This window comes from Henckelia pumila, chromosome 3, assembly GCF_033568475.1.
Source record: "Henckelia pumila isolate YLH828 chromosome 3, ASM3356847v2, whole genome shotgun sequence".
Lineage (NCBI taxonomy): Eukaryota > Viridiplantae > Streptophyta > Magnoliopsida > Lamiales > Gesneriaceae > Henckelia > Henckelia pumila.
In genome coordinates, this window is record NC_133122.1 from 64,507,665 (window position 1) to 64,529,417 (window position 21,753).

The following is a 21,753-nucleotide window of genomic DNA, read 5'->3' on the forward strand; positions in this document are numbered from 1 at the left end:
AAACTGAAGCAATCTTCTGTAGTATGGCCTTTATCTTTATGAAAATGACAATACTTTTCCGAACGTAGGCGCTTTGGGTTATTCTGCATTGGGCGAGGGGGACGTAACAATCCTTGTTTTTCAGCCACTACCAGTATATCGGTCAGACGTGCATTGAGGGGTGTATTCTGGAGACGGGGGCTCTGTGCTGTTCGCTTCTCATCTCGCTTTCTAATATCTGGTTTATCTTCTTCTCTCTTTCTTTTATTCAGGTAGTGTGGTTCAATAGATTCCTCAACCCGAATGTATTTCTCAGCTCTTTCCAGTAATTCCTCTAGGTTTTTGGGCGGCCTTCCCGCTATTGATTCCTTGAACTTCCGATGACGCAAGTTTTGCTGCATTATTCCGGCTAACAAATCATGGTTCACATGTAAGACTTCGTGCACCGCATGAGTAAATCGCCGAACATAGTCCCTCAGACATTCTCCTTCTTTTTGAATGACTGTGAACAAATATGCTGCTGTTTTTGGGTATTTTTTGTTAATTGAGAATTGCTGGATGAAGCAGTCAGTAAGTTGCTCCAAATTGGCAATAGATCCGGAGGGTAACTTGTTGAACCATGTGAGCGCTCTTCCTGATAATGTTGTTCGGAAAATTTTGCAGTATGCAGCATCTGTGATATCATACAAATCCGCTTTCGCGTAGAATTTGTCAATATGGTCTTGGGGGTCACTCGTTCCATCGAACTCAGGTAAGCTGGGGATTTTGACTCCCTTTGGTAATGCTTCAGATAATATGTCATCAGTGAAGGGGCTTCGGCGTGACGGCAAAATTGCGGAAATCTCTCCAGTTACATGTGTGCGAGATCCATCCTTCCGAGCTGGATTAGTGATCTTGTTTTCGCCAGAAATGTCATGAACTGTGTGAACACTTGCTTCACCGTCTTTCTGAGTAGTATTTTTCTTGGTCCCCCTTGATCTTTATCATTCACTTTAGATTTATCTTTATTTGGGTCTCCGTTATTAGGGTCAAGAGATGACGAGCCTTCAGTCTGAGCCTTTTTCTTGCTGCTTTTGCGCTTGCGAGTTTCTAGGTACTGAGCAACTGCATCTTTTGCTGCGAGTGCGGCTGTGTTTCCATTAGCGCGGTCAAGTCTTCACGGGTGAGAGTAATACTCTGCGGTGCGTTTCCATTGTTAATATTTCCTTGAGACATTTTTGAAGTAATATGTGTTCTCAATGACGTAATGAACAGTTTCCCACAGACGGCGCCAAGCTGATGTAGCCAAAAATCACTTGTATGTGACACGTTGCTTCCGCAAAGTCCGGAGTATCAGTAAGTCCTTGTATGTTCCCGATGGAGATCTTCAGTGGGTTGTTCCTACATCACAAAACAAAGTCAGAGGAGCCGGGAGGGTTCCCGGCGAAGGCACTCCGACGCTCAAGTCAGTTACTACTCAAGGAATAATAATCGAGAGTAGAGCGATATATTGCTTAAGAAAGTGTGTACCTTAATAATGAAGTGACTTGAGCTATTTATAGATATTCGGAGAGTTTCACGGGCTTAAGCCTCTTATGGGCCTTTGTAGAATTCAGGGCCTGCTTGAAAAAAATATATATAATATTTAAATAAGCTTGGGCCTTAAAAATATTCGGAGTGGACCTTCATGATTGGGCTCAGGCCCAGTTGAATTTGTAGGTGTAACCTATCATATAACATTGTGTTATTCGCGGTTAATCCATTTGCTAGACAAGAGGCTTTCACAAAAACTATTTTATATTCATTCTTGGTTTATACGAAAGATTATCATATAAATTTTAACATTGTGTTAGATGTAGTTATTGTATCAGTCTGAAATCTCTTTGCTAAGCAGATCAATTAGATGACTAATGAAATATGATTTGTCAAAAACTAGCTCAAGATATGGTTCGAAACTTCGAATTATCGTTGTTGGTAAAGTTACGAGAAGAAGTTGAAGAAATAATCTTCTATGATAATGGATGGAGTGAACTTGGAATCAAAAGGGAATTAATTATAGAAGGTATAATTTAAATATTTGATTCTGTAAAATATAATATATTGTCATGATAAGAATGAATGATACATAAGACCTATATTATTATTAATGTGGATAATCCAACACAAAAAATATATGATCAAATCGAATAACTGTTGGAATGAAACAATAATTTTACATATAGAATAAAATCCGATTTTGGTGGCGCCTACATTTGAAATTCCAAAAACCAAATCACATTTATGTCCGAGCAATATAAAGAATCAAATTCAGATGAATTTAATTATTAAAAACTTCCAGAACTCGATGGAAAACAACAAAATAATTTTTTTATATTAAAAAAAGAAAGTAAAATTGACTTAGAATGGGAGAGAGTATATATCGGGAGGCGAGTAATGAAAAAAGAAAACGAAAGAAAGCGGACAATGGAATTGGAATCTAAAATCTGGTCTCATTTTTCAGAAGCTGTTGTTTTCAAACTGACGGCGATTCCCCTTTCTTTGTCCTTTTACTCTCTCTCATTTGTCCCATTTCCCTTTCTTTCTTTCTTTTTTTTATAGAAAATTTTAATAATAAATCATTTATACAAAAATTTAAATTTGAAAGTAATAATAGTGTACGCCAAAATTAAATTACTCGATAGAATAAGTATTTTCTAATAATTTCATAGTTGAAAATAATAATTATTATTTTTTTGAAAATTATTATTAATTATTTGACCTCGAGTATAACATTGAAATAGGGAGACGGGTCCTTTTTTCAAAAACAAAAAAAAAATCGTTAAATAAAAGCTATTGTACGGGGGATCTCACGTATATCTAGAATTTTCTGACTCCGTGAAAATGTACCATCTGAAAATTAATTTGATAGAACAAAATTATTTATTTTACTTCGATTATGGTAAACGTAAATTTTTTTTGAAATAAATACAACAATTAAGACAAGTTTTGGCGATTTGGTTAAATGAAAATTGACAATGGTTTCATTAAATAAAATGACTTTTAACCTCTGCTGATCGGAAATAAGATATATATATATATATATATTTTGTGTTCATTTAATAATAATTATTTTAAATGTAAAATAAATAGTAATTTTCAAAAAAAATGTAAAATAAATAGTACAATGCGAAAAGGAATCTAAGATGGGGCCTACATAAATATAGTGCCAAGTGGAGGGGTCACAGTTTTGTCGGCGTTGGGAAACGCTGGATGAGCTGGATGCGATTGTGTCAAACTGACCATTTCTCCAAACCAAGTCCGCATTTTCATTCATTAATTTTTACATCTTTAATGTGATTAGGAACGACAATAGGTGGAATGAAACCCGTTTCAAGGTTTCTTTGAAACGGGTAAAATCTGGTCAAACGAGTTACGAGACGGGACGAGTGGTCAACAGGTTTGAGGTTTGGATAAACCCGTTCAAAACCTGCCCCGTGTATATATATATATATATATATATATATATATATATATATATATATATAAATAGAATATATATATAATATATTCTGTACATAAATATATTATATGTAAACGTGAGTACATATATTATATATATTAGTGACGGAAGCACACGCAATTGCGTGTGTGATATAATATATGATATTTTATGATTTTTTATTTATGAAATAATGTATTATTTAGTAGTTAAAAATTAGTTATTGAGAAAATAATATAAATTTAATAGTATTATATTCAAAAAGTAGAAAAAAAAAGAATGGAAAAAAATGTGGATAAAAGATAAAATTGAAAGATATTTTGGTGTGAGATGACACAACAAAAAGTAGTTATTCAAAAACCTTCAACCTTTATATAATAGTATAGATTATATACGTATATAATATAATATATTAAATATATATTGGATATATTTATATAAATTATATAATTAAATATGTACTTACATATATTATATATATATTTCATTTAATATATATGCATGTATGTATATATGTATGTATATATAAGACTTGTCTTCTTAATAATATCTTTTTGTTTAAAAAATAATAATAATTCAATTAATAAATTTAAAATTAAATTTTAGTGGGTTGGCGGGTTCAATCCCCGCCAATCTGGGTTGAACCCGCTGGGTTTTAATATGGGGCGGGGGTGGGGCCAAAAACAGAGGCGGGTTGGGTCCGGGTCCAATTTTTGCCCGACGGAGCGGATCTCGGGTTTTGCAAAACCCATCCCGAACTCGTTCCGTTGTCATGCCTACTTGTGATTCCTCTATACGAGTTTCAAATTTAAGACAGATCTCATATTCGAAATCTAATTAAAAATACTTTCAACTCAAAAACAATTTAACTATTTAGCATATTGAATAGATGAACGTAACGTCATGTCACTTCAAACGATGCTCACATAGTTTTTTTTTTTTTTGTTAAGAATCAATGAATGAAAGTTTTTTTTTAAAAAAAAAAAAAAAAAAGAATCAAGGTATGAAAGTGAAATGCCATATTTTAACACCATTTATTTTATGTATCAATACATGATCATAACGTACATAATGAGCCTTGATTCTTGTTAGATGTTGATAATCAATCATGTAAATTGCATTTTCCTCTACAGTCAATACAAAGATACAAAACATAATATTATCATAGTGAAAACGTATAGATGTTCTGTCTATAGCATATGAAGAAGGAAACTTAAACTCAGAAAAGAACCTTGTCAAGAACAATAAGATAGTTTGGCACCGCGAGACATCAGTTCTTGACACAGTTGACTAACCGGTGTATCCAACACCGTAAATTTCTGGGGCGATGGGAAGTCATTCATGTCTCAGACTCGAACTCAGATAAACTAAACTGTAAATAAAAAAAATAAAAAAAAATACTACCATTTGATTATTTGAATGTTCTTTTCGGTTCTCGCCAGATCAAGGGTTAGTTACGGCTTTTCTTAAATATTCAAAGTAAGATGGACTAACAATAGTTCACATTTTACCAATGCATTACCGTGTGTGTGCATGAAACGCGAGCATCCAAGATTGCAAAATATAGTTTCAAGCCTCTCATGGTCTGTTGAGAGAGGCCTCCAATGGTTCTTTTTCCCTATCCTATTTTGATAAATAAGAAAATCTGTCAGACATGATCAGTAGTTTTAGAACAAATATGAAGTATTTAGAGGCATCCCAAAGTTGACTAGAATAACAAAGTAACCTTTTGAATGCAAGGATCATCTCAAACCATATCGCCCATAAACGTGAGAGCTGGGATGCCCCTTATTTCTACATCCATCAGGTGTGACCAGATTAGTGCCAGCTTTGCCAACTCGGGATCTTTTGGGATCATATCAAGAACACGGTTCTGATCCTGCAAGCAACAAATAACAAATCTCACTGGAATAGCCACTGATTCCCGAATGCTCATATTGAACACCCATATCTTCATGACCAATTCTAGGTCCAATAAACATAAAAGCATATTATCGGTCACTGCAAAATTTACCTTTGTCTTCATTGCCCAAAACTTGCAGTCAGAGGCTGACTGAGGCAGCAGTTGGTTGACAATAAGTCTTCGTCCTGGAACTTTTTCCTTCAGCAACGATGCACACAATCTTGAAGATTCACGGAGTGCCATAACCTGTATGAAAACTGGCACTTTTTTTTTATTCTTCTACAACGACAATTCTCCCATGTAAGAGAGAAGATAATACTTTTATGCGCTCTCAATAAGAAAAACAATGTCTCCATTATGATAAAAGAATTTATTTAAAAACAGTTTAACAATAAGTAATTACTTATACACAGATTTAAGGGCTGCAGTGGCTGATGTGATTTTCTTCTTTAGCTGAAACAGAGCAGGAACGTTAATCAATGAAACACCAAGACTTTTGTGTGGGAGCTATAATATTTTCACGTAGTTTCTTGAAAAGGTAAAACACATTACATACAGGCTTAGCAAAATAATTTCTAGTTCTGGTACCAGATAGTCATTATCCATGTGTCCAATATGCAAGAATTTGTAGGTAACCTTTATCAAACAGCAAGCACTTACAATGCTCTAACTTTTTCACATCTACAACCGTATACTTACCCTCATCATCTTGCCTACGGAAGCATCGAAGAAATCTGGCAACGAGAGCAATCGAAGTGTGTGACCCTATAAAAACAGTTTATCAATGATTCCAAAACCACCCTAAAAGGAACAAATAAGAAAGCACTAATTCCTTACAGTGGGTGCCGTATCAAAAATAATTCGACTAAATCTACAGTACTCCGGAGACTCCACAAATTTCATAACCTGCAAGATCACTGCATGGTTTCAACCACAATGACACATAACATCAAGTGTCTACATACATAAGACAACAATTTATCATCAACAGTAATTTTCAAAACATGCCTAGGCAATTGCAAAAGCTTCATCAAAACCAGGTGGAGGAGTGTCCAACAGCTCTTCAAGTTTGAGTTCTCTCAACTGGTCGCGATGTGAAGGAAAAATCAATATAGAATTACATATTCAATCTCGACTTACAAAATATGTATTGTTCATGAAAAATAAAAAGGACAAGCATCAGGTGGACAAATTCCTTCATAACTAAAGTAATTCTGTTAAAATATTAAATTATCGTTCAACTTCCTCCTATAAGCTCAGACCTTCGAGATCAGTGATATTTAACATTGAAGTGAGCCAGAAGGTCAAGAGTTCAAAATTCCTAGTGCCAAACTCTATTACTTCATTAAAGTGATTTTAAATGCTTAATTTTTAAAATATGTTTCCCGAAACTTGACAACATGGATATGTACACCCTGGATATGAATTTCAGGTATATATATCAACCCAAATTTTTGTCTTACACATGAGGGAACGTGATAAGTATAAATCCATTACAGGAATACCTACAAATGGTTTCAAACAACAATAATAATTTTTTTAAAATGTTGTGTTAAGTGGAAATATAGATAAATCAACAGTGTTTCACTTGGTCTGCGAGTCGGAGGCCCATCGTGTCCATAAAATGTTTAACACTGCCTTCACCATGTTGGCTAGAAGATTGAAATTCTTCCCTCATTGACAGTAGCGAAAAGACACCATATCATATGCACTAGAACAAGAAATGGAACAGGAGATCTAAAGCACCATTGATTAAAATATGGATACCTCAAGGGCATAAAGAGGTGATTCCATGTCTTGCACTCGAACAAGCCCCCCTCCAGTTAAATCCTATGAGGAAACCAAAACCGAATTGTATATGACATTTTCTGCACGCGGTAAAATTTCTGACTAAAACATAAAAAAAAAATACAGGAAATTAAGTCATTACTTGATCAAAAGAATCACTTAATGAGTGAGCAGGGTCAGTAGAAATTGTTGGATGACCATGATTGGCAAATTTTACTACCAGAGATGCTGCACAACTTGATTTTCCAACTCCTCCTTTCCAACCTAACATGTAATACTTCCTCTGAACCCCCGAACTCATCTCAGCAAATCCAGTAACTTCTTCGATGGCTGATGTATCATTCGAAATCCACATTTTTTTCTGAACCAAAGGCAGGTTGACATGACATACCAAGCACTACACCCCTATACTAATACTGAAACAATTTATTTATACTCAACAACATTGCCATTATGATTAGCTTATTTCATTAGCTTGTATACCTCATAAATCATAATAGCATATTCTCCAAACCAAAAACACAATCCCATCAACAACTAAAACACTACAATAGACAGCAACTAAAAGCAACCGTGAACAAATTCATCCACGCCTGAATTAACACGTCCGAAGATACATTTGAAAGACGAACCAAAAACGGGTACTATAACTCGAAATAATTGAGAAAATATTGAAAGAGTGGGTGCCTGGTTAGCCAACTTGTGGCTAAGGGCTTTTATGACTCTATGTATAAACAATCTTTTGTTTAATATAATTTACACTTTTTATAATGGCATTTACTTTATCTTTTATCATGTTATTATGTTGTGACGTATTATAAGATGTTTGGATAAAGACCTTGAATATACTATAGTGTAAGTAAGACGAGATAGTGAATAAAGAGAGATCACTATCATGAGACACATCTTATGAGCACTGTATATTCTAAACAGTTCTTAATCAATTGAGCCGTCCGCAAATAAGGATAAGGATCGCTCGAGATCGAGACTAGCATTTGCGATGCCAAGTACCACGTTTCATTGGTATGGAACATAGAGATGTTAAAAGCATGCAAATGGATATTCATATGATGAATGATCGAACTACCCTATTCGGACTTTCCAAGTGGTTATTATTAATTGAGTGGATAAGTCCGCGGTTTTGGTTGTACACCATTAGTCCTTACTACTTGAAACATCATGGAGACTCTATATGCTAGTACTATACTTTGACTCGTTTACCGACTTTATGAGGGTCATCAGGTGTCGGGATTGGGTACAGTTACGACACATATAGGAGTCGATGCTTTGTTGTCAAGGATTCACCACACGCTTGCAAGTGTGAATATCCTATGCGATCTGAGGAGATATTAGTGTGACAAATATCTGGCCAGAGTACTCGATGTGATTTAGGTTACTTGGTTTCCTAGTAGCACATGCGATGTCACTATTTGATCTTGAAGATGCATTGCATAGTTATCGAATCTCGAACGACTCTCGATGTACCAATGGTTGTTGATTCGATCGGGATATATGAATGAAGGGACCGTATGTACGCTAACCAAAACCTACTGGTTCTTGCAGACACTATCAGTGATACCTAGGGAATCATGGGGTGATGCTGCTAGGCGCTCTTACAATGATTCGATGGGTAAGTCGGAAATTGTTGTTCCGAGTCACAAGGAGTTGTAAGCCCACGGCTAGCTGTATCCCTGAACCATTGAGGGTCACACAAGTAATGGATTACTAATTCCCGTTGAGATAGTTAAATTTAAAGAGTTAAATTTAATGAAAGAGAAGTTGGACTTCTTAACTAAAGGGAGTGGAATTTCCTAAAATGACATAGGGATGGGCATTTTTGGAAATCACTGAATTCGGATTCAGAAAAATTATCTTGACTTTAAAAGGTCCAAAAATGGTTTCTTTGCACATTGGTGAAATCAGTTTATCAATCGGAGTCATGATTAATTTTATATTAATTTCTATAATAACAGGCTTGGCTTGTTGGGCTTAAGTTATGGATTATGGGCCCTAAGAAGTTAGTGTCCTAATAGACATATAACTTAATCCAGTCTAGAAATTATAAATACATGATATGCAATTTTCGAAAATCACAAGTTATTCCAAGCTTGATTTTTCAAAAATTACACAAAATAGAAAAAGGATTTTTCGAAAATCCACTCTCCCTTTTTGAGAGAATCCAGTCTGTGATTTTTATGAAAAATTACATTCTGAATTGACAGATCAAATCTGTTTAATCTCTTCGATAAACATCTGATTGATTTCTAGTGCAATCAAACAGAGGGTTTTAGTTTTTTGTTCGTGGACCTAATTCCGGAGATTGATCGAGCGAGTCATCAGTTCCTGTGATTTACAACAAGAGCAGATAAATCTGTTGGAGTCCATAATCAAGCCATAACTTGAAGAGATAAAATATTAATTGTTATTATTATTTTACTTGCATAATTTAATCGTTAGGATTTGATACCCATGATATGGAATCGTTCCATATAAAAAAAAATTTAAACTTCCGTTGCACCGGGTATCAGATCTATGATCTGAAAACGTGTTCAAACAGTGGCGTCAGAGACAGGTTGCTCTCAGATCAAACGATTAAAATTAATCGATTGTACAAAATTTTTAGCCTCGGTTTTTGAAACAAAACAAAATTTTAAATTAAAATTTTTTGAAGGGCAACACGAACAGCGATGTGATTGCTGCCCAGGGCAGCGCACGGCGCTGTCCAGGGGCAGCGATTCAGGGCAGCGACGAGCTGCCCAGCTCCACGTGGGCAGCCCTGTCCCACGTGGAGGCGGGGCTGCCCCGGGAACGTCCCGGGCAGCCCGAAAAATTAAAATTTGATTTTTAATTAGAATTTTAATTTTTTGAAATTTTAGTTTTTTGGTCCGATCGAAAATTGTTTTTGATTGGTCCACGAGGCATCGGGTCAAATTGTTTGAGTTCGAAATTTTTAAAATTGATTTTTGGATAAATTTGAATTTTTGGAAAATTTATAAATTTGATCCGTTAAATTAAATTTTATAAAATTAATTATTTTGGTACAATTGATGATAAGATATGATCTTATGCATATATTAGATAAAATTTGATTTTATCTTTTAATTATGTTTCCATTGCATGTTATCCAATGATTTAATTATTGAATTAAATATTGGATAAAAGATGATCGATTGTCATGACCAATTTTGTATGTGTATGTTAGGAAATTTACATTTGCTTTTTGTTATTGTTGTTGGGTTTTATTAATGGGCTTGGTTTATGGCCCAATTTGATTTGTCATTTGTAATAAAAAGTGGGCCTGGTTTATGGCCCGTTCCCACCCTTAAATATGTATCCCCTATTTGTCATCGAAATTTATTGTAAATTTATTAAACTTAGTGGGAGATAAAGATTTGAAGACAAATGTGGGCCCAGCAGATAATAAAGACCAAAGAAATGTAAATTGGAAGCTCAATGTAATAGGATTGCATTGCATACTTGCATATCATCTAGGATTGAACTTAGACTCGTGATTGGCAACCACGGGTCGATTAGTTTTGGGGTCGATCATCCTAAATATAATATATGATATTATTGTTATATGCATGTTTAGACTAAATAGCATGAATTTCGCAAGCATACAAATATGATAAGATGAGACAATTTTTCAAAATTAAAAATCCCTCATTTTAAATATGATTTAAAATTGATATAAAGATAAACAAAAGGGAATTTAAATATTGTTTAAATATTCCTACCTTCCATCAACGATCAATGTATGAGATGATACCCGCGGGCACGGTCCGGCTCATATTATTGGGGGGGCCCGTTCGTCGGAAAGCTATACATTGGATCGACACATGTTATAAGTTGGGTGGAACTCCCATGGGATTGGCTCATATTATTGGGGATCCACATGGCGACCGTCCATCACAACTTAATATTGATGGGTCATCTTGACATGTCACAATAAACGGCGTCATATTATTGGGCTTTTATTGGATATGAGGTAAAAACATGGAGGTTGCTTTGGAAGCAATTGAGCTCTACCTTTTGAAAATTATGGTTGGCTGATATTATTCGGGACTATGATTTGTCAATTGGACTCCATGTTCCCACTAAGGAAATCAGTTTCTCGTTTTTACTAGAGGGTAGTGAAATCGTTAAAATAGTGGGAGTGAAATTCATAAAATTAAATCTCGCCATATTTTCTGTCTTAGTAAATTAATTAAGCAATCACTGATTATTGTCTGTTTCTTTTCAGTATTTCATTACAATGAATTCGCACAATCCACTATTCTCAATTCTCGAACAAAACAAATTGACTGGCGCAAACTATACGGAATGGTTTTGTAAGTTAAAGATTGTTCTAAGTTCGGAAAAGGTTTTTTACGTGTTAGAAAAGCCTCCTCCGAAAGAAGCCCCGGCTGATGTGAGTCCGGAAGAATTGGCCAAACTTGACAAATGGTGGAACCATGATATCAAGACCAAATGTTACATGCAGGCTTCGATGTCTGATGAACTTCAGAGGCGATTGGAGAATGCAGTGAATGCTGTTGACATTCACGATACTCTCAAGGAACTTTTTGGAGCTCATTCAAGATCGGAGAGGTATGCCACCGTCAAAGAGCTCATGACATGCCGCATGCGAGATGGGACTTCGGTCCGTGAGCATGGGGTACACATGATTGAGCTCATTGAAAAGTTGGTAACACTCGATTTGACATTGGAGCATGAACTAAATGCGGACTTGTTACTTCTTTCTCTTCCTTCGTTGTTTGACGGCTTTGTCATGAACTTCAATATGAACAAGATAGAGGCCACCCTTGAAGAGATGGTCAATATGCTTGTGACTTATGAGGCCACATTAAAGAAGGATAAACCGGTACTCTTGGTTGGTTCCTCTTCTAACTCTAAGAAAGGGCCAAGTGGAAAGGGTAAGAAACATTCTGCCCCACCCAAGAAAATTATACCAAAGAAGAAGATCAAAACAAAGGCTTCAAACATGAACGGATCTGAAGACGTTTGCCATCACTGCAAGAAACCCAGTCATTGGAAACGTAACTGCAAAGTATATCTCGAGCAGTTGCGAACTGCAAAGGGTATGTTTTACATTGAAATAAATGTTTCACTTAATACTACTTCTTGGATATTGGATACCGGATGTGGATCTCACATTTGCAATGATTTGCAGGTGATGAAAAGAAGTCGTAAGCTTAGGATGAGTGAGACCCAGCTAAGGCTCGGAAATGGTTCTAGAGTTGAAGCCAAAGCTGTGGGAGACGTTTATTTAGTTTTGCAGAACGATTTTAAGTTATTTTTGAGAGATGTTTTATTTGTGCCAGATTTGGTTAAAAACATTATTTCTGTTTCTATGCTTGATAGAGATGGTTTTTTTTGCAATTTTGTGAATGAAATTTGCAATATTTACAAGAATGAATGTTTGATTGGATGTGGAGAACTTGAAACGATCTATATAACTTAAAATTAAAAGACGTACCAATTAATTATGTTGATAAACCGGCAACAACAAATAAAAGGAAAAATGATAGTCAAAACCCAGCAAACCTTTGGCATGCTAGGCTAGGTCATATTTCCTCAAGGAGGATGAACAAGCTAGTGGGAGAGGGCATGTTTGATATGTCTGATATTAACTCTCTACCTACTTGTGAGTCCTGCCTAAAAGGAAAAATGACTAAATCTCCTTTCAAAGAAAAACCTGAGCGTAGTCAAAATATGCTAGATTTGATCCATACAGATGTTTGCGGTCCATTTAGTATTGGTACTAAATTTGTTCACACCTACTTCATTACCTTTACTGATGATTATTCTAGGTATGGGTATTTATATTTGATGAAATATAAGTCTGAATCATTTGAAAAGTTCAAAGAATTCAAGGCTGAAGTAGAAAACAAACTAGGTAAGAGTGTTAAAGCACTTCGATCAGATCGAGGTGGAGAATACCTAAGTACCGAGTTTTTGAGCTATCTAAAAGAGAATGGGATTCTCTCTCAGTGGACTCCTCCTATGACACCTCAGCTAAATGGTGTTTTGGAGCGTCGCAATTGAACTTTGTTGGACATGGTTTGATCCATGATGAGTTTCACTGAGCTCCCACCTTCGTTTTGGAGCTATGCGCTTGAAACGACGGTATTGTTGTTGAACAATGTCCACACTAAAGCAGTGGATAAAACTCCATACGAGTTATGGAATGGCAAAGCTCTTAAGTATTCGTACTTAAGGATTTGGGGATGTCCTGCTTACGTGAAGCGGACAGTGGGAGATAAGTTGGATAGTCTATCCACCTTATGTTATTTTGTAGGGTATCCGAAGAATTAAATCGGATATTATTTCTATCATCCTACTGAAACAAAAGTGTTTGTTTCGAGGAATGCCACCTTCATGGAGAAGGAGTTCTTACTTGATAAGAAAGGCATGATGATGGAACTCGAAGAAATTCGAGAAGAACCCGAGATACAAAATAACGATCCCACACCTCAGGAACCATTAAACGACACGCCTTTTTCTAGAATATCCTAGAGGACTTCTAGACCTCCTATTCGATATGGTCTACTTCTTGAAGGGGATCAAAATGAACCCGACATTGGATATGATCCAAGAAACTTCAAGGAAGCAATTTCTGATGCGGATTCGAATTTATGGCTTGAAGCTATGCAGTCGGAAATAGACTCGATGCATACAAACCAAGTTTGGTCTTTAATAGATCCTCCCGATGAAATTGTTCCAATAGGGTGTAAATGGATCTACAAGAGAAAACTTGGGCCTGATGGTAAGGTACTGACATACAAGGTACGATTGGTAGCAAAAGGTTATACTCAAAGACAAAGGAGTTGACTATGATAAAACCTTTTCACCAGTCGCAATGTTCAAGTCCATAAGAATCCTTATTGACATAGCAGCTTGGTATGACTATGAGATATGGCAAATGGATGTGAAGACTGCATTTCTTAATGGAAACATTAAGGAAGAAATCTATATGATGCAGCCCGAGGGATTCACATTCATGAGAAGCGAGCATAAGGTATGCAAGCTTCACAGATCAATTTATGGTCTCAAACAGGCATCAAGAAGTTAGAACCAGAAATTTGATGAAACAATAAAGGATTTTGGTTTCATCAAGAACCCGGAGGAACCATGCGTGTACAAGAAAGTAGTTAAGGATGTTGTGACATTCTTAGTACTTTATGTTGATGACATCCTACTCATTGGGAATGATTAGGGGTGGCAAATTTTTAAAAAATCCCGACCCGTCCCGATTTCCAACCCGTTTCCGTCCCGAATTTTTTCCGTTCGGAACTTTTCCCGACCCGAGTGTTTGGGATTTTTCCCGACCCGATCAATGTCGGTATTGGGATCGGGATAGGCAACCCTTCCCGATGGGATTCCTGACCCGATCCGAATATAAAAATAATATTTTTTAATAATATTTTTTAATTAAATTTTTTTTAAAATTTTATGTTTTAATATTAATGTTTTATAATTATATACCATATAATTTTTTTATATTTATATTTTTTAATATTAACATTGAGTTATAATTTTTTATTTTGTTTTTTTATTATTATGAATAATTATATGTTTTTTTTATTAATCAAGTAGTTGTTTTAGTTTATTTGTAATGTACTAAAAAAATGTTTTAGTTTTTTAATGGTTATATATAAAAAAAATTTAATTTATTTGTAATGTATTAAGAAATTGTTTGATTTTTTTCATAAATTTTTTTCAAAAAAATATTTTCATAGAATTTTTTTTTAAAAAAAAATATTATTCGGGATTACCCTCTCCCGACCCGACAGGATCCCGAACATTCGGGTTCCGACACATCTCGGGTGCGGGATCGGGAGAAAAAAAATATCTCAATTTCTATCGGGACGGGAATCGGGTAAGGGGGTTACGGGACGGGTCCCGACCCGATTCCACCCCTAGGAATGATGTAGGGATGTTGCAGTCAACAAAGATATGGTTATCAGGTAGATTCTCGATGAAGGATTTGGGTGAGGCGTCCTATATTCTAGGAATACAGATCTATAGAGATAGATCTAAGAGAATGATAGGACTCACTCAAGCAACCTACATCAACACCATATTGAAAAGGTTTTCTATGGATGAGTCCAAGAGAGGACATCTACCTATGTGTCATGGAGTTTCTCTATCCAAGTCTATGTCTCCCAAGACTGACAAAGAGATAGAGAAAATGACACACATACCATATGCATCAGCCATAGGTAGTATCATGTATGAGATGATATCTACCAGACTGGATGTAGCCTTTGCTCTGAGTGTCATGAGCAGATATCAGGCCAATCCCGGTCAAATGCATTGGAAAGCTGTGAAGGATATTCTAAAGTACTTGAGAATGACTAAGAATATATTCATGGTTTATGGAGGAAGATAATTAAAATTGGAAGGCTATACCGACTCTAGCTTCCAAAGTGACGTGGATGACTCGAAGTCAACCTCTGGATTTGTATTCATGCTCAATGGCGGTGCTGTCTCTTGAAAGAGTTCCAAGCAGGACACCATAGCGGATTCCACCACTGAGGCAGAATACATTGCAGCATCAGCTGCTGCTAAAGAGGCCGTTTGGATGAGGAATTTCGTCCAAGAGTTGGGCGTAATTCCTGAAGCTGTTGGTCCAGTCCCGGTGTACTGTGACAACACTGGTGCCGTTGCTCAGGAAAAAGAACCAAGGTCTCATCAAAGATTCAAACACATACTTAGGAAAAACAACATCATCCGAGAGATCGTGGAAAGAGGAGACATCACTGTCAAGAGAGTGGCCTCTACAGACAATATCGCTGATCCACTTACTAAGCCCTTGCCAGGACCATTGTTTGACAAACATCGCGAAGCAATGTGATTACGTAGTATGACTAGTTGGCTTAAGGGCAAGTGGGAGATTGAAAGAGTGGGTGCCCGGTTAGCCAACTTGTGGCTAAGGGCTTTTATGGCTCTATGTATAAACAATCTTTTGTTTAATATAATTTACACTTTTTATAATGGCATTTACTTATCTTTTATCATGTTATTATGTTGTGACGTATTAAACGATGTTTGGATAAAGACCTTGAATATACTATAGTGTAAGTAAGATAACATAGTGAATAAAGATAGATCACTATCATGAGACACATCTTATGAGCACTGTATATTCTAAACAGTTCCTAGTCAATTGAGCCGTCCGCAAATAAGGATAAGGATCGCTCGTGATCGAGACTAGCATTTGCGATGCCAAGTACCACGTTTCATTGGTATGGAACATAGAGATGTTAAAAGCATGCAAATGGATATTCATATGATGAATGATCGAACTACCCTATTCGGACTTTCCAAGTGGTTATTATTAATTGAGTGGATAAGTCCGCGGTTTTGGTTGTACACCATTAGTCCTTACTACTTGAAACATCATGGAGACTCTATATGCTAGTACTATACTTTGACTCGTTTACCGACTCTATGAGGGTCATCAGGTGTCGGGATTGGGTACAGTTACGACACATATAGGAGTCGATGCTTTGTTGTCAAGGATTCACCACATGCTTGCGAGTGTAGATATCCTATGCGATCTGAGGAGATATTAGTGTGAAAAATCTCTGGCCAGAGTACTCGATGTGATTTAGGTTACTTGGTTTCCTAGTAGCACATGCGATGTCACTATTTGATCTTCAAGATGCATTGCATAGTTATCGAATCTCTAACGACTCTCGATGTACCAATGGTTGTTGATTCGATCGGAATATATGAATGATGGGACCGTATGTACGCTAACCAAAACCTACTGGTTCTTGCAGGCACTATCAGTGATACCTAGGGAATCATGGGGCGATGTTGCTAGGCGCTCTTACCATGATTCGATGGGTAAGTCGGAAATTGTTGTTTCGAGTCACGAGGAGTTGTGAGCCCACGGCTAGCTGTATCCCTGAACCATTGAGGGTCACACAAGTAATGGATTACTAATCCCCGTTGAGATAGTTAAATTTAAAGAGTTAAATTTAATGAAAGAGAAGTTGAACTTCTTAACTAAAGGGAGTGGAATTTCCTAAAATGACATAGGGATGGGCATTTTTGGAAATCACTAAATTCGGATTCAGAAAAATTATCTTGACTTTAAAAGGTGAAGAAATGTTTATGTGCACATTGGTGAAATCATTTTATCAATCGGAGTCAGGATGAATTTTATATTAATTTCTATAATAACAGGCTTGGCTTGTTGGGCTTAAGTTATGGATTATGGGTCCTAAGGAGTTAGTGTCCTAATAGACATATAACTTAATCCAGTCTAGAAATTATAAATACATGATATGCAATTTTCAAAAATCACAAGTTATTCCAAGCTTGATTTTTCAAAAATTACACAAAATAGAAAAAGGATTTTTCGAAAATCCACTCTCCCTTTTTGAGAGAATTCAGTCTGTGATTTTTATGAAAAATTACATTCTGAATTGACAGATCAAATCTGTTTAATCTCTTTGATAAACATCTGGTTGATTTCTAGTGCAATCAATCAGAGGGTTTTAGTTTTCTGTTCGTGGACCTAATTTCGGAGATTGATCGAGCGAGTCATCAGTTCCTGGGATTTACAACAAGAGCAGATAAATCTGTTGGAGTCCATAATCAAGCCATAGTTTGAAGAGGTAAAATATTAATTATTATTATTATTTTACTTGCATAATTTAATCGTTAGGATTTGATACCCATGATATGGAATCGTTCCATATAAAAAAAAAAATTTAAACTTCCGCTGCACCGGGTATCAGATCTATGATCTGAAAATGTGTTCAAACAGTGGCATCAGAGACAGGTTGCTCTCAGATCAAACGATTAAAATTAATCGATCGTACAAAATTTTTAGCCTCGGTTTTTGAAACAAAACAAAATTTTAAATTAAAATTTTTTGAAGGGCAACATGGGCAGTGATTCAGGGTAGCGACGAGCTGCCCAGCTCCACGTGGGCAGCCCTGTCCCACGTGGAGGCGTTCTCGGGCAGCCCGAAAAATTAAAATTTGATTTTTAATTAGAATTTTAATTTTTTAAAATTTTAGTTTTTTGGTCCGATCGAAAATTGTTTTTGATTGGTCCACGAGGCATCGGGTCAAATTGTTTGAGACCGAAATTTTTAAAATTGATTTTTGGATAAATTTGAATTTTTGAAAAATTTATAAATTTGATCCGTTAAATTAAATTTTATAAAATTAATTATTTTGGTACAATTGATGATAAGATATGATCTTATGCATATATTAGATAAAATTTGATTTTATCTTTTAATTATGTTGTCATTGCATGTTATTTAATGATTTAATTATTGAATTAAATATTGGATAAAGGATGATCGATTGCCATGACCAATTTTGTATGTGTATGTTAGGAAATTTACATTTGCTTTTTGTTATTGTTGTTGGGTTTTATTAATGGGCTTGGTTTATGGCCCAATTTGATTTGTCATTTGTAATAAAAGTGGGCCTGATTTATGGCCCGTTCCCACCTTTAAATATGTATCCCCTACTTGTCATCGAAATTTATTGTAAATTTATTAGACTTAGTGGGAGATAAAGATTTGAAAACAAATGTGGGCCCATCAGATAATAAAGACCAAAGAAATGTAAATTGGAAGCTCAATGCAATAGGATTGCATTGCATACTTGCATATCACCTAGGATTGGACTTAGACTCGTGATTGGCAACCACGGGTCGATTAGTTTTGTGGTCGATCATCCTAAATATAATATATGATATTATTGTTGTATGCATGTTTAGACTAAATTGCATGAATCTCGCAAGCATACAAATATGATAAGATGAGACAATTTTTCAAAATTAAAAATCCCTCATTTTAAATATGATTTAAAATTGATATCAAGATAAACAAAAGGGAATTTAAATATTGTTTAAATATTCCTACCTTCAATCAACGATCAATGTATGAGATGCTACCCGGGGGCATTGTCCGGCTCATATTATTGGGGGGGCCCGTTCGTCGAAAAGCTGTACATTGGATCAACACATGTTGTAAGTTGGGTGAAACTCCCATGAGATTGGCTCATATTATTGGGGATCCACATGGCGACCGTCCATCACAACTTAATATTGATGGGTCATCTTGACATGTCACAATAAACGGCGTCATATTATTTGGCTTTTATTGGACATGAGGTAAAAACATGGGGGTTGCTTTGGAAGCAATTGGGCTCTACCTTTTGAAAATTATGGTTGGCTGATATTATTCGGGACTATGATTTTTCAATTGGACTCCATGTTCCCACTAAGGAAATCGGTTTCTCGTTTTCACTAGAGGGTAGTGAAATCGTTAAAATAGTGGGAGTGAAATTCATAAAATTAAATCTCGCCATATTTTATGTCTTAGTAAATTAATTAAGCAATCACTGATTATTGTCTGTTTCTTTTCAGTATTTTATTACAATGAATTCGCGCAATCCACTATTCTCAATTCTCGAACAAAACAAACTGACTGACGCAAACTATACGGAATGGTTCCGTAAGTTAAAGATTGTTCTAAGTTCGAAAAAGGTTTTCTACATGTTAGAAAAGCCTCCTTCGAAAAAAGCCCCGGCTGATGTGAGTCCGGAAGAATTGGCCAAACTTGACAAATGGTGGGACCATGATATCAAGGCCAAATGTTACATGCAAGCTTCGATTTCTGATGAACTTCAGAGGCGATTTGAGAATGCAGTGAATGTTGTTGACATTCACGATACTCTCAAGGAACTTTTTGGAGCTCAGTCAAGATCGGAGAGGTATGCCACCGTCAAAGAGCTCATGACATGCCGCATGCGAGATGGGACTTCGGTCCGTGAGCATGGGGTACACATGATTGGGCTCATTGAAAAGTTGGTAACACTCGATTTGACATTGGAGCATGAACTAAACGCGGAATTGTTACTTCTTTCTCTTCCTTCGTCGTTTGACGGCTTTGTGATGAACTTCAATATGAACAAGATAGAGGCCACCCTTGAAGAGATGGTCAATATGCTTGTGACTTATGAGGCCACATTAAAGAAGGATAAACCGATACTCTTGGTTGGTTCCTCTTCTAACTCTAAGAAAGGGCCAAGTGGAAAGAGTAAGAAACGTTCTGCCCCACCCAAGAAAATTGTACCAAAGAAGAAGATCAAAACAAAGGCTTCAAACATGAACGGATCTGAAGACGTTTGCCATCACTGCAAAAAACCCGGTCATTGGAAACGTAACTGCAAAGTATATCTCGAGCAGTTGCGAACTGCAAAGGGTATGTTTTACATTGAAATAAATGTTTCACTTAATACTACTTCTTAGGTATTGGATACCGGATGTGGATCTCACATTTGAAATGATTTGCAGGTGATGACAAGAAGTCGTAAGCTTAGGATGGGTGAGACCCAGCTAAGGCTCGAAAATGGTTCTAGAGTTGAAGCCAAAGCTGTGGGAGACGTTTATTTAGTTTTGCAGAACGATTTTAAGTTATTTTTTAGAGATGTTTTATTTGTGCCAGATTTGGTTAAAAACATTATTTCTGTTTCTATGCTTGATAGAGATGGTTTTTCTTGCAATTTTGTGAATGAGATTTGCAATATTTATAAGAATGAATATTTTATTGGATGTGGACAACTTGAAAACGATCTATATAACTTAAAATTAAAAGACGTACCAATTAATTATGTTGATAAACCGGCAACAACAAATAAAAGGAAAAATGATAGTCTAAACCCGACAAACCTATGGCATGCTAGGCTAGGTCATATTTCCTCAAGGAGGATGAACAAGCTAGTGGGAGAGGGCATGTTTGATATGTCTGATATTAACTCTCTACCTACTTGTGAGTCCTGCCTAAAAGGAAAAATGACTAAATCTCCTTTCAAAGGAAAACCTGAGCGTAGTCAAAATCTGTTAGATTTGATCCATACAGATGTTTGCGGTCCATTTAGTATTGGTACTAAATTTGGTCACACCTACTTCATTACCTTTACTGATGATTATTCTAGGTATGAATATTTATATTTGATGAAATATAAGTCTGAATCATTTGAAAAGTTCAAAGAATTCAAGGCTGAAGTAGAAAACAAACTAGGTAAGAGTGTTAAAGCACTTCGATCGGATCGAGGTGGAGAATACCTAAGTACCGAGTTTTTGAGCTATCTAAAAGAGAATGGGATTCTCTCTCAGTGGACTCCTCCTATGACACCTCAGCTAAATGGTGTTTCGGAGCGTCGCAATCGAACTTTGTTGGACATGGTTCGATCCATGATGAGTTTCACTGAGCTCCCACCTTCATTTTGGGGCTATGCGCTTGAAACGACGGTATTGTTGTTGAACAATGTCCACACTAAAGCAGTGAATGAAACTTCATACGAGTTATGAAATGGCAAAGCTCCTAAGTATTCGTACTTAAGGATTTGGGGATGTCCTGCTTACGTGAAGCGGACAGTGAGAGATAAGTAGGATAGTCGATCCACCTTATGTTATTTTGTAGGGTATCCGAACAATTCAATCGGATATTATTTCTATCATCCTACTGAAACAAAAGTGTTTGTTTCGAGGAATGCCACCTTCATGGAGTAGTAGTTCTTACTTGATAAGAAAGGCATGATGATGAAACTCGAAGAAATTCGAGAAGAACCCGAGATACAAA

General features: G+C 36.1%; 1 protein-coding gene and 1 long non-coding RNA gene across 2 annotated transcripts in view; both read right to left on the bottom strand.

The window, feature by feature from the left end:
* Positions 1-5,132: 5,132 nt before the first annotated feature.
* On the bottom strand, positions 5,133-6,351 carry LOC140892616 (ATPase GET3B-like). Its single transcript, XM_073301560.1, has 4 exons — positions 6,177-6,351; positions 6,039-6,104; positions 5,451-5,585; positions 5,133-5,315 (listed from the first exon to the last, which is right to left on the bottom strand). Exons 1-4 carry the CDS (start codon positions 6,240-6,242, stop codon positions 5,184-5,186), a joined length of 399 nt encoding a protein of 132 aa, XP_073157661.1. The 5' UTR covers positions 6,243-6,351; the 3' UTR covers positions 5,133-5,183.
* Positions 6,347-21,753, bottom strand: part of LOC140892617 (uncharacterized) — a 31,954-nt gene continuing 16,547 nt past the window's right edge. Inside the window, exon 3 of the long non-coding RNA XR_012152862.1 lies at positions 6,347-6,422. This is a non-coding gene — a long non-coding RNA (uncharacterized lncRNA). The remainder of the gene's footprint in view (positions 6,423-21,753) is intronic.

Bases quoted from the DNA above. Each gene is read 5' to 3' on its own strand.
- LOC140892616 (XM_073301560.1), bottom strand. From the start codon at position 6,242: ATGAAATTTGTGGAGTCTCCGGAGTACTGTAGATTTAGTCGAATTATT. The intron at 5,586-6,038 runs GTAAGTATACGG...GTTTTCATACAG, and splicing joins CCGTAGGCAAGATGATGAGG to GTTATGGCACTCCGTGAATC. The intron at 5,316-5,450 runs GTAAATTTTGCA...TGTTGCTTGCAG, and splicing joins TTTGGGCAATGAAGACAAAG to GATCAGAACCGTGTTCTTGA.